The 11,993-nt window shown below is 41.3% G+C and overlaps 1 protein-coding gene across 1 annotated transcript; it reads left to right on the top strand.

Annotated features, from left to right (window-relative positions):
- Positions 1-2,681: 2,681 nt before the first annotated feature.
- LOC145006268 (putative germin-like protein 2-1) lies at positions 2,682-3,474 on the top strand. The gene is made up of 2 exons (XM_078965360.1): positions 2,682-2,826; positions 2,931-3,474. The coding sequence occupies exons 1-2, from the start codon at positions 2,724-2,726 to the stop codon at positions 3,464-3,466; spliced, it is 639 nt and encodes a 212-aa protein (XP_078821486.1). The 5' UTR covers positions 2,682-2,723; the 3' UTR covers positions 3,467-3,474.
- Positions 3,475-11,993: the final 8,519 nt, after the last annotated feature.

Below are 11,993 nucleotides of genomic sequence, written 5' to 3' on the forward strand. Positions count from 1 at the left end.
AGCTTGCAGAACTTAACAACTTATAAAAACTCAAAAAAATAAGTTTGTTTATCAGCTAATTGTGCACGCTAAACACAACATAAGTAACGTTTTAAAAAGTTAGCTTATAATGTACTTCTTGGCTTGTCAAACATAATAACTTAAAAACTTTAAAAAAATAAGTTAGATGTAGCACAACAAACATAACCTAACGTCATTTTATACCCTTAATTAATTGCAAAAATCACATTTTTCTAAATGTTTTTTTATGTTATTTTATAACTTTTAGCTAGTTTTATCAAACTTTATTTTTTTATCAGTTAGTTTTTCAACTATCAACTAGTTTTTTTATATAACAGCTAGTCTTCCGGTTCACACACCAAACATAGAGCAAATAATATTTTTTTTACAAATAAAATAAATAAGACTTTTCAATTTTGTAAGAACCTATACAAAACATTTTTACATAGCACAAATGTTTCTACATTCTAAAAGAAATAATATTATTATATGATAATAAATTTGGTTTATAAAATCATATAATAAATATTTATTATTTTTTTAGATGAAGATTAATAAATTATAGAATTTTGTTGATATTGTTGTTCCCAACAAAAACATCATAATTATTTAAATATATTTATATTTAATCGTATAAGTTAATTACTAATAGTATGGATATGATTTATTTATTTCAAATGGTATTTTAGTCAACAAGTTAAAATCTAAAAGAATTTTTTAAACACCGGTTAAAGTAGCTTTTGAGTTTAGAGCTTTTTGTTTAACCCAAAAACTACAAGCTTCTGCTACTGAACAAAACTTTTTCATTTTATCAAGATTTTTCTTAAAAGCTAGAAACTCCCAAAAATTATGTGTTCAATACATCCTAAAACCTTTAAGGTAAAATGAGTGTTTGACAATGGGTGTCGACTTTTAAATTGACTTTTCCTACCATATAAGCTAATAAGCATGTTTTTTGGACTTTTCTTATCATATAAATTATGATAAATTGCAATAAAGTCATTAAGTTAATAAAAAATTTTGTTTTTGATACTGTATTTGTTTTTCTTTCAATTAAGTCATTATATTTACAATTTTTTTGCAATATCAACCAAATGACCAATTCTTTTTGTTCTTTCGGTAACCACTATCTCTAAATTGCAATAAAGTCATTAAGTTTACCAAAGTTTCGATTTCAACACAATTATGTTATTACATTTACAATTTTGTTACAATGTCAACAAATTAACTGGTTACCATCGATTTAATTAGAGGCCAAATAAATGAAATGATAACATTGTGATGTGGAAGTTAGGTCAGATCTTATGTGTTAGGATTGAGTTTCAAATATAGGATGTACATAAAACCTAATTTCACATATCTTCTTCTCTTATTCTCGTCTGAGTATTTCTTCATAAATGGCGTTTGAATGTCGATCCATTGGTTCAAACTCACTTAAAAGTCAACAAAAACGGCATACTCACCCTTTTACCAGGAGATGCTATTATGGTTTAGAAGCTCGATGTATACAACAACTAAATGAAGATGCTTACAAGGTTGATCCAGAAGATCCTTAGTAAGTTTGAACCATTGGGATCGGCCTTGTAGGGGTTTTCATTTACTTGTATAAATTAAGTTTCTAAACCACAATAACATCTCCTGAAAAGATGATTATTCCTTTTTTGCTGACTTGTAAGTGACTTTAAACCATTTGACTGACCTTTCAGACGCCATTTGTTTTTAAGGATATTTTTTTAATCACTTAAAATATATGAGTAGGTTTTGCTAAACATTCTAAAAAAAGTTTATTAGTTTATACGTTTTGTCATTGTCACCTTAAATACTAATACAAACATTTTTTAAAAAACTTTATTTTGCTACCATAGCTGCTAATTAATAAGCATTTTTTCTAAAAATGTATTTTTTTTACTTATTATTTTTTTTTTTTTTGTGAAACTCAAATACAAAAGTACCTGTTAGAATTTATGTCTTTCTTTTTCTCTTTCATCTCCTCCTTTAGTATCATTGGTCATCCTCATTCTTGACTTCGTATTGAAAAATTAATTAATTTTCTTTTCCTTTCTCTGTTTTCTATTATATTATTTCAATATCTAAGAAGAAGTTCCAACTTCAACTTAGACAATCGAACAAGTTTGAAACTCATTAAAAATTTCAGTATTTTGAAGTAAATTTTACAAGAAAAAGTAGTTTCAAACATACTTTTTGTGACAAAACAAAAATTCTATTTTCAAAGTTATGGTTATTTGACAAATTTGCAAAAAGTTGGTTAACCTAGAAGATATTAATACATCAAAATTATTGTTATTAAAAAATATATAAAATTCATTAGTACATCGTTACAAGAACGCATATCCTTACACAATACACTCGTCTACCCAAATTAACTATATATATAATCTATAAATCCTTTGAACCGAAATCAAGTCACGACATAACCTAAAAACAGCCGATCAAGCACTTTTGACTAGATCGATGTCTAAACGTAATCTAATCCACAAATTTGCCATGAATGGGCCAAGCCGGCTCATAAACCTTTGTCTTGCTTGTGTACGTACCTAATACGACTGTTTCAAATATTCACAGGACGGCATATGACCAGCTTTTCATCCATGGCGTCTCTGCTTTAATTTCGGTATATAAACAGACCTACATTTTCAACCTTTCCATCCACACAAACTCATTACATCTATCAATTTCACGTCCTTTTGATCCAACAATCAACAATGGCTTGTGTTTTCATCTTTCTGGCTCTCGTTTTCTCTATGGCCATGGCAGCCGACCACAGTCCTCTTCAAGATTTCTGCGTTGCAGACATGAACGCTCAAGGTACCATGATCCTTTCATTACTTTTTCTCACTTTCATTACTAGAAAATCTACTTCTAGCTCTGTTGGTTTCGATGTCTATTATATAATCGTTTTCTTATAACAGTTATGGTGAACGGATTTGCTTGCAAAAACCCGAGTTTGGTTCAAGCGAACGATTTCTCCTTTGCTGGACTACACATGATGGGAAATACCTCAAATGCCCTTGGCTCACGGGTAACCCCAGTTTTTGTGACACAATTGGCAGGACTCAACACTTTGGGAATCTCAATGGCTCGTATTGATTACGCTCCATGGGGGATTAACCAACCTCACACGCATCCTCGTGCCACTGAAATCTTGACTGTTTTGGAAGGAAGTCTTGAGGTTGGATTTGTCACATCAAACCCTGAAAACCGTCATATTACTAAAGTTCTATATAAAGGTGATGTTTTTGTTTTCCCAGTAAACCTTGTACATTACCAAAGAAACGTTGGAAAGACGAATGCCATTGCAATCGCAGCATTGAGTAGTCAGAATCCTGGTGTGATTCCCATTGCAAATGTGATTTTTGGCTCGAAACCAGATATATCAACTGATATTCTTGCCAAGGCCTTCCAAGCTAGTGATGATGTTATCAGTGCTATTCAGATCAAGTTTTAGATGTAAAAGGATTGGAAAGGAAGAAACATGAATGTTGTTTCTTTTTTTGGCCTGAGGTTTATTTCATTAAAGTTTGTATTTTGATTGTATGTTTTATTTTTTTGTTGCATGCTAATTCTTTAATATATAGAAAATATTTGTTTGCATGGAGTTGCTTTCTTTGTCACCATCAAGGGAGCGGCAAAATATGTATGAACGAACGAAATTTTGACAAATGTAGAAGAATGTCTAAAAATATAATCTCAGATGTTTTCAAAAGGGTTTGAAAATGATAACATACTTTTCTCAACCAACTTATAGATGCTATATATTATGCTTTGTTACGAATCAAAACTTATAGTATCATGTTAACGCATAGTTTACGTAACACTTTGTGGTGCATGTACCGCCATCACCACAAAACAGGATATCTAATCGGTTGCTAATCTGTGAGTTATGGGGGCAATCGGAATCTTGCGAAAAAACTACATGGCAACACATTACTTTTTATAAAATAGATGGTATGTGACAAATCTGCATGTAATTAGCAACAAATTCGCTAAGTGTTGAAATGTGTACCAAATAGGGTGGCCGATGATAGGTGGTTTGTATGTGGAGTGTCGAGAACTTGAACCCGAGAGCCGTTGAATTGTTGAAATGTGTACCAAATTATTACACATAATAGAGATGGAATCATAAAAGATATCCAAAAAAAAAACGATTGACAAGAACCAATTGACGGCCAATTGCAAACATGGATATTTATCAAGTGCTTCAAGAGCTCCATCTTCTCAAAAAGGAAATTTAAACTAGACAAGAACGGATTGACGTCCAATTATAGATGTTTTATAACCCTTCCTAGTTTCCGAGTTTTAGCAAAGAAAAAATAGAAAAGAAAATAAGAGAAAAGAATGTGCAAGAAAATTATATTTTGTGTTTTCGAATTTCGAGTTGAAGAAGTGAAAACAAAATTAAGGATTTTGTTTCTTTCTCTACAAATTATAAGGAAAGTTAGGATTTTCTCTACAAACAAAATTAAGGATTTTGTTTCTTTCTTCCATTTCTTTCAACTTCATTCTTTTAATGAAATAGGAAGGAACATGGTGTAACAAAGGGATGATATCCTTGTTGCATATATATGAAGATGAAAATAGGTGAATCGTATATTTCCAATCTAGTTGGCCTATAATGTGAACCAATATGTTTATGATCAAATAATAATAAAATAATATGTGTTATAAAACTCAGCTTACTTCCGAGTACTTGAAATCGGGTATGTACCTATTCGCTTTTCTGAAAATTGGTCAAATAATCGAAATTAGTCAAACTCAAGGCAAATCGATCCAACTCGACTACCTAAGAACTCCTCACGGCGTTTACAACACTGAAATTAATAATAAACATTGTACATTGAAGGCATATCTAAATCTCAAGATGATATATATATATATATATATATATATATATATATATATATATATATATATATATATATATATATATATATATATATATATATATATATATATATATATATATATATATATATATATATATATATATAGAGAGAGAGAGAGAGAGAGATACCTTATCAATGCACTCGATAATATATGTCTTGATTCTACCAAGTATGTTTTTCATTTTTCTTATATGTCTACTTTCATATGTGGCTACCCTATGGTTGTCATGTCGCGTAATAATAAATAATAAATGATGAGATTAACGTGAAGTTAAAAGTAAAAAAGCAGTGTGAAACAAACCTCATATAGGATATGTGAGATAGTCGGTTAAAATAAAAGCTCAAGTAAATATTATAAAATAGAATCATTAAAGAAAACAATTTGCAAAATGGTACTACGATCTCAACTAGTAGCCAGAGGTTGTTTCCTGAGAAACAATTATGACGAATGTTGATTCTTATAGGTTATCTTTCCATGAGCCAATTAGCTTTTTGAAACACCACTTGTAACACTTGGATCAGGTGCACATTATAATTATTATTGTGAAGTTAAATGTAACATCCGGATTTTACCAGGTATCTTGTAAGTTTAAATTTTGTTATATTGTGAGAAGGACTCGGCGAGTTGGGGCTCAGACTCGCCGAGTAGGGACGCGGAATTGATCACTGGTGCGCGCTTGGACTCGGCGAGTCCAGGGTATGGACTCGGCGAGTCTGTGCTGTGTAATGAAACCCTAAATCTCCGGGTTTGAGGCCTATTTAAAGGGCCTTATGGCCGTCATTTGTGCTCATCCAACCCCCAGAGAGTGTCCCTAGAGTTCTTGAGCGTTTTGTGAAGGGAAGAGAGCCAATCTTGATCTTGGGTGTGTTGTTTAGCAAGAAGAAGGAGGCCCTAGGCAAGAGGAAGCAAAGGAAGTTGCTATTTCGTGGATTTGGAGCTTGGATCATCACTCTAGAGGTATTATTTTCGGACCATTCTCTGTTTGGTGAAGCTTGATGCAACTTAGGGCTTAATGTGGTCATTTATGGGGTGATTTGGTGCCCCTTTGGTTCCCTCTTCGAGTTGAGACCATGGATCTGGATCCATAGAGGTCCAGAGGGCCTCACTCATCAAGCTTTATGGGTGGAAATGGAGCCCTTGACCTTGTGTTGAAGTATTTGAGTCAAAAACATCATTTGTGATCATGTAGAGGTTATTTATGCATCAAGATTGTGACTTTACGTGCTAAATAAGCATGGAGGGACTGGATCTATGGATTAATGGACTGGATCTGACCTTTAGAGCAAGATTGAGTCAGTGCATGGCACGGACTCGCCGAGTCCGAAGAACAGACTCGGCGAGTAGCATGAATGTTGCCCGACCACTCAGCGAGTGGCCTCACCGAGTTGGGAAAGGTGAACTCAGTGAGTCAAGGGGGAGACAGGAAGGACAGGTGGACCGAGTCAAACTGGACTCGCCGAGTTGTTCTTGAGACTCGCCGAGTTGAGTCGTGGTGGCCCCACCACTCGTGCCAGGTGGAGCTCGTCGAGTTGGGGGAAATGCTCGACGTATCAAGGGAGGGTTCCAGGGAAATTGGTGCATGCGCACAGACTCGCCGAGTCGCCATAGTGCACTCGTCGAGTCCGGTCAAAGTTGACCGTTGACCGTTGACCAGCGTTGACCAAGAGTGACTTGTTATAGTGTGGTCAACCCTAGTTGGGAAAGTGTTAATTAGAGATGTATTGTGCTATAGGGGGACTACAGCTCGGCGGATCGAGTGTTAGCGATTTCAGGGTTGCGATTTACCGAAACACACGAGGTGAGTCTTCTCACTATACCTTACCTTGTGTAGGTAACTAGAGCTATGTGCTAGAGTATTTGTATGCTATGTACGTTATGTGTTGTACTGCATGATTTCTATGTGACTTATGTGGTGCATGTTTATCAGAGTTAGAACCTGAGGGTTCCCAGAGTTTGGGTGCACGGACCCACAGAGTTATAGCCTAGAGTGGCAAATATGTGTTATATGTGGTATTTTGGGGAACTCACTAAGCCTTGTGCTTACAGTGTTGATGTTATTTGTTTCAGGTACTAGTGACGACCGCGGGAAGGCGCCGGCTTGATCCGTACACACACGTTTGGAGTTTGACATGTCGATCTTGGGATTTTGTACTGTTTTGTTGAACAATTAAATGGTTGTTTATGAATATTAATGGAAATATGTTTTAAAAAAAATGAAATGAAAATTTGGTTTTAAATTTTTTGCGTTACAAATTGGTATCAGAGCCTTGGTTTGAGGGATTCGGGTACACCTTCGGGGGTATTTGAACTCAAACTGAGGAATTAAAGAGATATTTACAAAAACCAAAATTTTCTAAGAGTAAAGGGTTTTCCAGGAAGAAACGTGTGTACGATCAGTCAACGCCCGAACGGTGAATTCCCAAAATATCTTTTGTTATGTAATAATTATTGCTGTGATGTGTTTGCATGCTAGAGTAGGCTAGGTATTGCTGATAGGACTAGAGTGGCCTGTTTTGTGATGCCTTAGCTTAGGGAATGGTGAGCTGCTATGAGACGCTGAGAATAATTAGGAAGCAGCTAGGGCTTTGTGTGAGATCTGTTTCAGAGCGATTTAAGTATAATAGAGTACTTGGGGACTGGGATCCGAAGAGGACGATTTGGGATGTGTACTGAGACGGTGCGGACAGTAGTATTGGGCCCGTACTACTAAAAGCACCGGTGCGGTACACAGTCCAAATAAGAATCGGGGGATGCCAAGAATCAAGGAGGGGTGGTTTGTTGAATGTAAGAGTGTTCGAGTGAATTCTAATTATCGCATGTTGTATTTCAGAGGTTGATCATGGTAAGGACACGTCATATGTCGGAGGATGCCGGATCTAGTGATGAGGAGATTCGACAGATCATTCATGAGGAGGTGGCTGCGGTCATCAGAGCTGAGATACCCGAGATGTTCGGGTCTATTAAGACCGCTTTGATTGAGACATTTGATGAGCGCTATGCCGCTCTTTCTGAGGCTGCGGTTGCAGCGGCTACCGCAGCGATTGCTGCGGCGAGACCCCAGGGGGGTGATGCGATGTTGTTTAGGGAGTTCAGCAACACCAAGCCACCAGAGTTTGATGGTACGCAGGATCCGGTGGCAGCTATGAGGTGGATATCTGATATGGAGGGATGCTTCTTCACTTGCTCGTCCCCTGAGCATTTGAAGGTTCGGTTCGCGCTGAACCAGCTTCGCTTGGGAGCGAAGGACTGGTGGAAGTTTGTGACTGCGCATTTCACCCCGACTGAGCTTTCGGCAGTGACCTGGGAGAGGTTCACTACCATGTTCCGAGATGAGTACGTTCCTCAGGTGGAGAGGGAACGTCTGGCGCAGGAATTTCTGACCCTCAAGCAGGGTACCGAGTCAGTTACAGCGATTACGAGGATGTTTCATGAGAGGGCAATGTTCTGCCCTGAGCACGTGTCCACCGAGCAGGCACGTATGAGCCGTTACCTGAGCATTCTGAGGCGGGATATTCGGGAGTTCGCTGCGAACTCCTCGTACCGGACATTTGCCGAGCTTCAGGCAAATGCTCGGAAGAGGGAGATTGAGCTTGAGACTCAGGCCAGGGAGGAGGCGGAGTCTCTGGGGAGGGATCGGCGGCCGGCACAGTCCCAGCCGGCAGCCAAGCGGGCCAAGCCCGCTGATCCCAGACCCGGGAGCCAGAAGGGCCGCACTTGTGGGAAGTGCGGCAAGGGTCACGATGGCGTCTGTCGGGCAGGGTCTTGCTACAAATGTGGCAAGGAGGGGCATATGGCTAAGGACTGCCCCAAGGGATTTGCAGTGTGCTTCCACTGCAACCAGACTGGACACCGGAAGGCGGAGTGTCCGTTGTTGCGCGGGGCATCTCAGGGGTCTGCTCCCGCCGCCATCAGAGCTGCTGCTCCAGAGAGTCGGCCCGTGAAGGCCGAGGCACCGAGGGCTCGGGGAAGAGCCTTCCAGCTGACTGCGGAAGAGGTCCGCGCTGCACCCGACGTTGTGGCTGGTATGTTTCCTTTTCATTATTTATTTATGGTGTTGAGATATTATGCTTATATTATGCTATGCATAGGTACCTTCCTTGTGAATTCTGTACCTGCTTTAGTGTTATTTGACTCGGGTGCGAGTCGATCTTTTGTGTCTTTGGCATTTAGTCAGCATATCAGTGTTAGTCGTGGGGCATTGAGTCGGCCCCTGTGGGTTTCCATAGCCGCCGACAGAGTGATTTGTGCTACAGAGGTCTTCCGGGGATGTGTATTGGAGATCTTCGGGGTTGAGTTTCCGATCGACCTGATTCCTATTGCGATGGGTGATGTCTGTGTTATAGTGGGCATGGACTGGTTGAGCCGATTCGGTGCGGTTATCGATTGCGAGCGTCAGCTGGTGACTATACGAGATCCTAGTGGGGGAGTTCTTTCAGTATACGGGGAGGGTACACGTTCTGGATCAGCCTTTTGTTCGGCTGCTAGGGCGAGGCAGTGTTTACAGCAGGGCTGTAAGGGTTATGTAGCATATGTGATGGATACGCGAGTGATCTCTGAGAGACCGGGCTCTGTGGATGAAGTTCCGGTAGTGCGGGAGTTTCCAGATGTATTTCCCGAAGAGTTACCAGGTGTGCCTCCCGTGAGGCAAGTGGAGTTTGGCATCGATTTGGTTCCTGGAGCCGCGCCTATTGCTAAGGTGTCGTATCGCCTTGCGCCTCCAGAGATGCAGGAGTTATCCTCGCAACTTCAGGAGTTGCTGGGGAAGGGGTTTATTCGGCCGAGTAGCTCGCCGTGGGGAGCGCCCATCCTGTTTGTGAAGAAGAAGGATGGCTCGCATCGCATGTGTATTGATTATCGGGAATTGAATAAGCTGACGGTCAAGAACCGTTACCCGCTGCCGAGGATCGACGATTTATTCGATCAGCTACAGGGAGCGTCTTGGTTCTCCAAGATTGATTTGAGGTCGGGCTACCATCAGGTGAGAGTGCGGGACGAGGACGTCCAGAAGACAACATTCAGGACTCGTTATGGGCATTATGAGTTTGTGGTGATGCCTTTTAGGCTCACCAATGCCCCGGCTGTGTTCATGGACCTCATGAATAGGGTATGTCGGCCGATGTTGGATCGGTCGGTGATTGTTTTTATTGATGACATTCTGGTATATTCGAGATCCAGAGAGCAGCACGAGGAGCATTTGAGGGAAGTGCTTGGGGTTTTGAGAGCGGAGAAACTTTACGCAAAGTTTTCCAAGTGTGATTTCTGGTTGCGGGAGGTCCAGTTCCTGGGACATCTCGTTAACCAGAAAGGGATATTGGTCGATCCGGCCAAGGTTGACGCAGTGATGAGGTGGGAGGTGCCGAGATCACCTTCTGAGATCCGAAGTTTCCTTGGGTTGGCAGGGTATTATCGGAGGTTTATTAAGGATTTCTCCAAGATTGCGGTTCCACTCACCAGATTGACCCGGAAGGGTGTGGCATTTGCGTGGGGTCCCGAGCAGCAGACCTCCTTTGAGACGCTTCGCCAGAGGTTGTGTGAAGCTCCAGTATTAGCCCTTCCGGAAGGTATGGAAGGTTTTGTGGTATTCTGTGATGCATCGATCCTAGGATTGGGAGCGGTATTGATGCAGAAGGGTCATGTGATAGCTTATGCATCGAGGCAGTTGAAGCCTCACGAGACGAGGTACCCCACACATGATTTGGAGTTGGGGGCAGTAGTGTTCGCCCTCAAGATTTGGCGGCACTACTTGTATGGGGTTCGTTGTACGATTTACACGGACCACAAGAGTTTGAAGTACTTGATGGATCAACCTAACCTAAATATGCGGCAGAGGAGATGGTTAGACATGGTCAAGGATTATGACTGCGAGATCCTGTACCACCCGGGCAAGGCTAATGTGGTAGCCGACGCATTGAGTCGCAGGGCGGAGAGTACTCCCCTGCGAGATGTATGTTTGAGATTGACCGTGATAGCTCCAGTTCTGGACGCCATTCGTGGGGCTCAGGCCGAGGCCGTGCGTCCGGAGATGCAGAAGAGAGAGCGGGTTGTTGGGATGGTTTCTGAGTTTATATCGGATAGTCGAGGCCTTATGACTTATCAGGGCAGGATCTGGGTACCGTTTGTGGGCGGTACCCGTGCTACATTGATGGAGGAGGCTCATAGATCGAAATTTTCGATCCACCCCGGGGCCACGAAGATGTATTTGGACCTAAGGAAGGAGTATTGGTGGCCCTGTATGAAGAGGGATGTAGCATGGTTTGTCGAGAGGTGTTTGACCTGTCGAAGGGTAAAGGCCGAACACCAGAGACCGCATGGCAAGTTGCAGCCATTGGAGGTTCCCGAGTGGAAGTGGGAACAGATCACTATGGACTTTATCACCAAATTGCTGAGGACTGCCAGAGGAGTTGATGCAATTTGGGTGATCGTGGATAGGTTGACAAAGAGCGCTCACTTTCTTGCCATCAGTGAGAGTTCTTCAGCGGAGAAGTTGGCGGAGATTTACGTGAGGGAGGTTGTATCTCGGCATGGGGTGCCGATCTCGATTGTTTCAGACCGCGATGTGCGTTTCACTTCCCGTTTTTGGAAGAAATTTCATGAGGAGTTGGGTACTAAGCTGCATTTTAGTACCGCATACCACCCCCAGACCGACGGTCAGAGTGAGCGGACGATACAGACACTCGAGGACATGCTTCGAGCTTGTGTACTGGACTTTGGGGGTAGTTGGGACACGTATTTGCCTTTGGCGGAGTTTTCCTACAATAACAGCTATCATTCGAGCATTGGTATGCCGCCCTTTGAGCTGTTGTATGGTAGGAGGTGTCGGACTCCCATATGTTGGGGAGAGGTTGGGCAAAGGGTAATGGGCAGTACAGAGATCGTGAATCAGACGACAGAGCAGATACAGTTGGTCAGGCAGAGGTTACTGACCGCTCAGAGCCGACAGAAGAGTTACGCGGATAGACGCCGGTCCAAACTGGAATTTCAGGTCGGCGACTTTGTTCTCCTGAAGGTCTCTCCATGGAAAGGAGTGATCCGGTTCAGGAGGAGGGGCAAATTGGGGCCCCGGTTTATAGGCCCGTTTCGTGTGATTG

This window comes from Lactuca saligna, chromosome 7 (genome assembly GCF_052625555.1).
Source record: "Lactuca saligna cultivar CGN05327 chromosome 7, ASM5262555v1, whole genome shotgun sequence".
Lineage (NCBI taxonomy): Eukaryota > Viridiplantae > Streptophyta > Magnoliopsida > Asterales > Asteraceae > Lactuca > Lactuca saligna.

Bases quoted from the DNA above. Each gene is read 5' to 3' on its own strand.
- LOC145006268 (XM_078965360.1), top strand. From the start codon at position 2,724: ATGGCTTGTGTTTTCATCTTTCTGGCTCTCGTTTTCTCTATGGCCATG. The intron at 2,827-2,930 runs GTACCATGATCC...TTCTTATAACAG, and splicing joins TGCAGACATGAACGCTCAAG to TTATGGTGAACGGATTTGCT.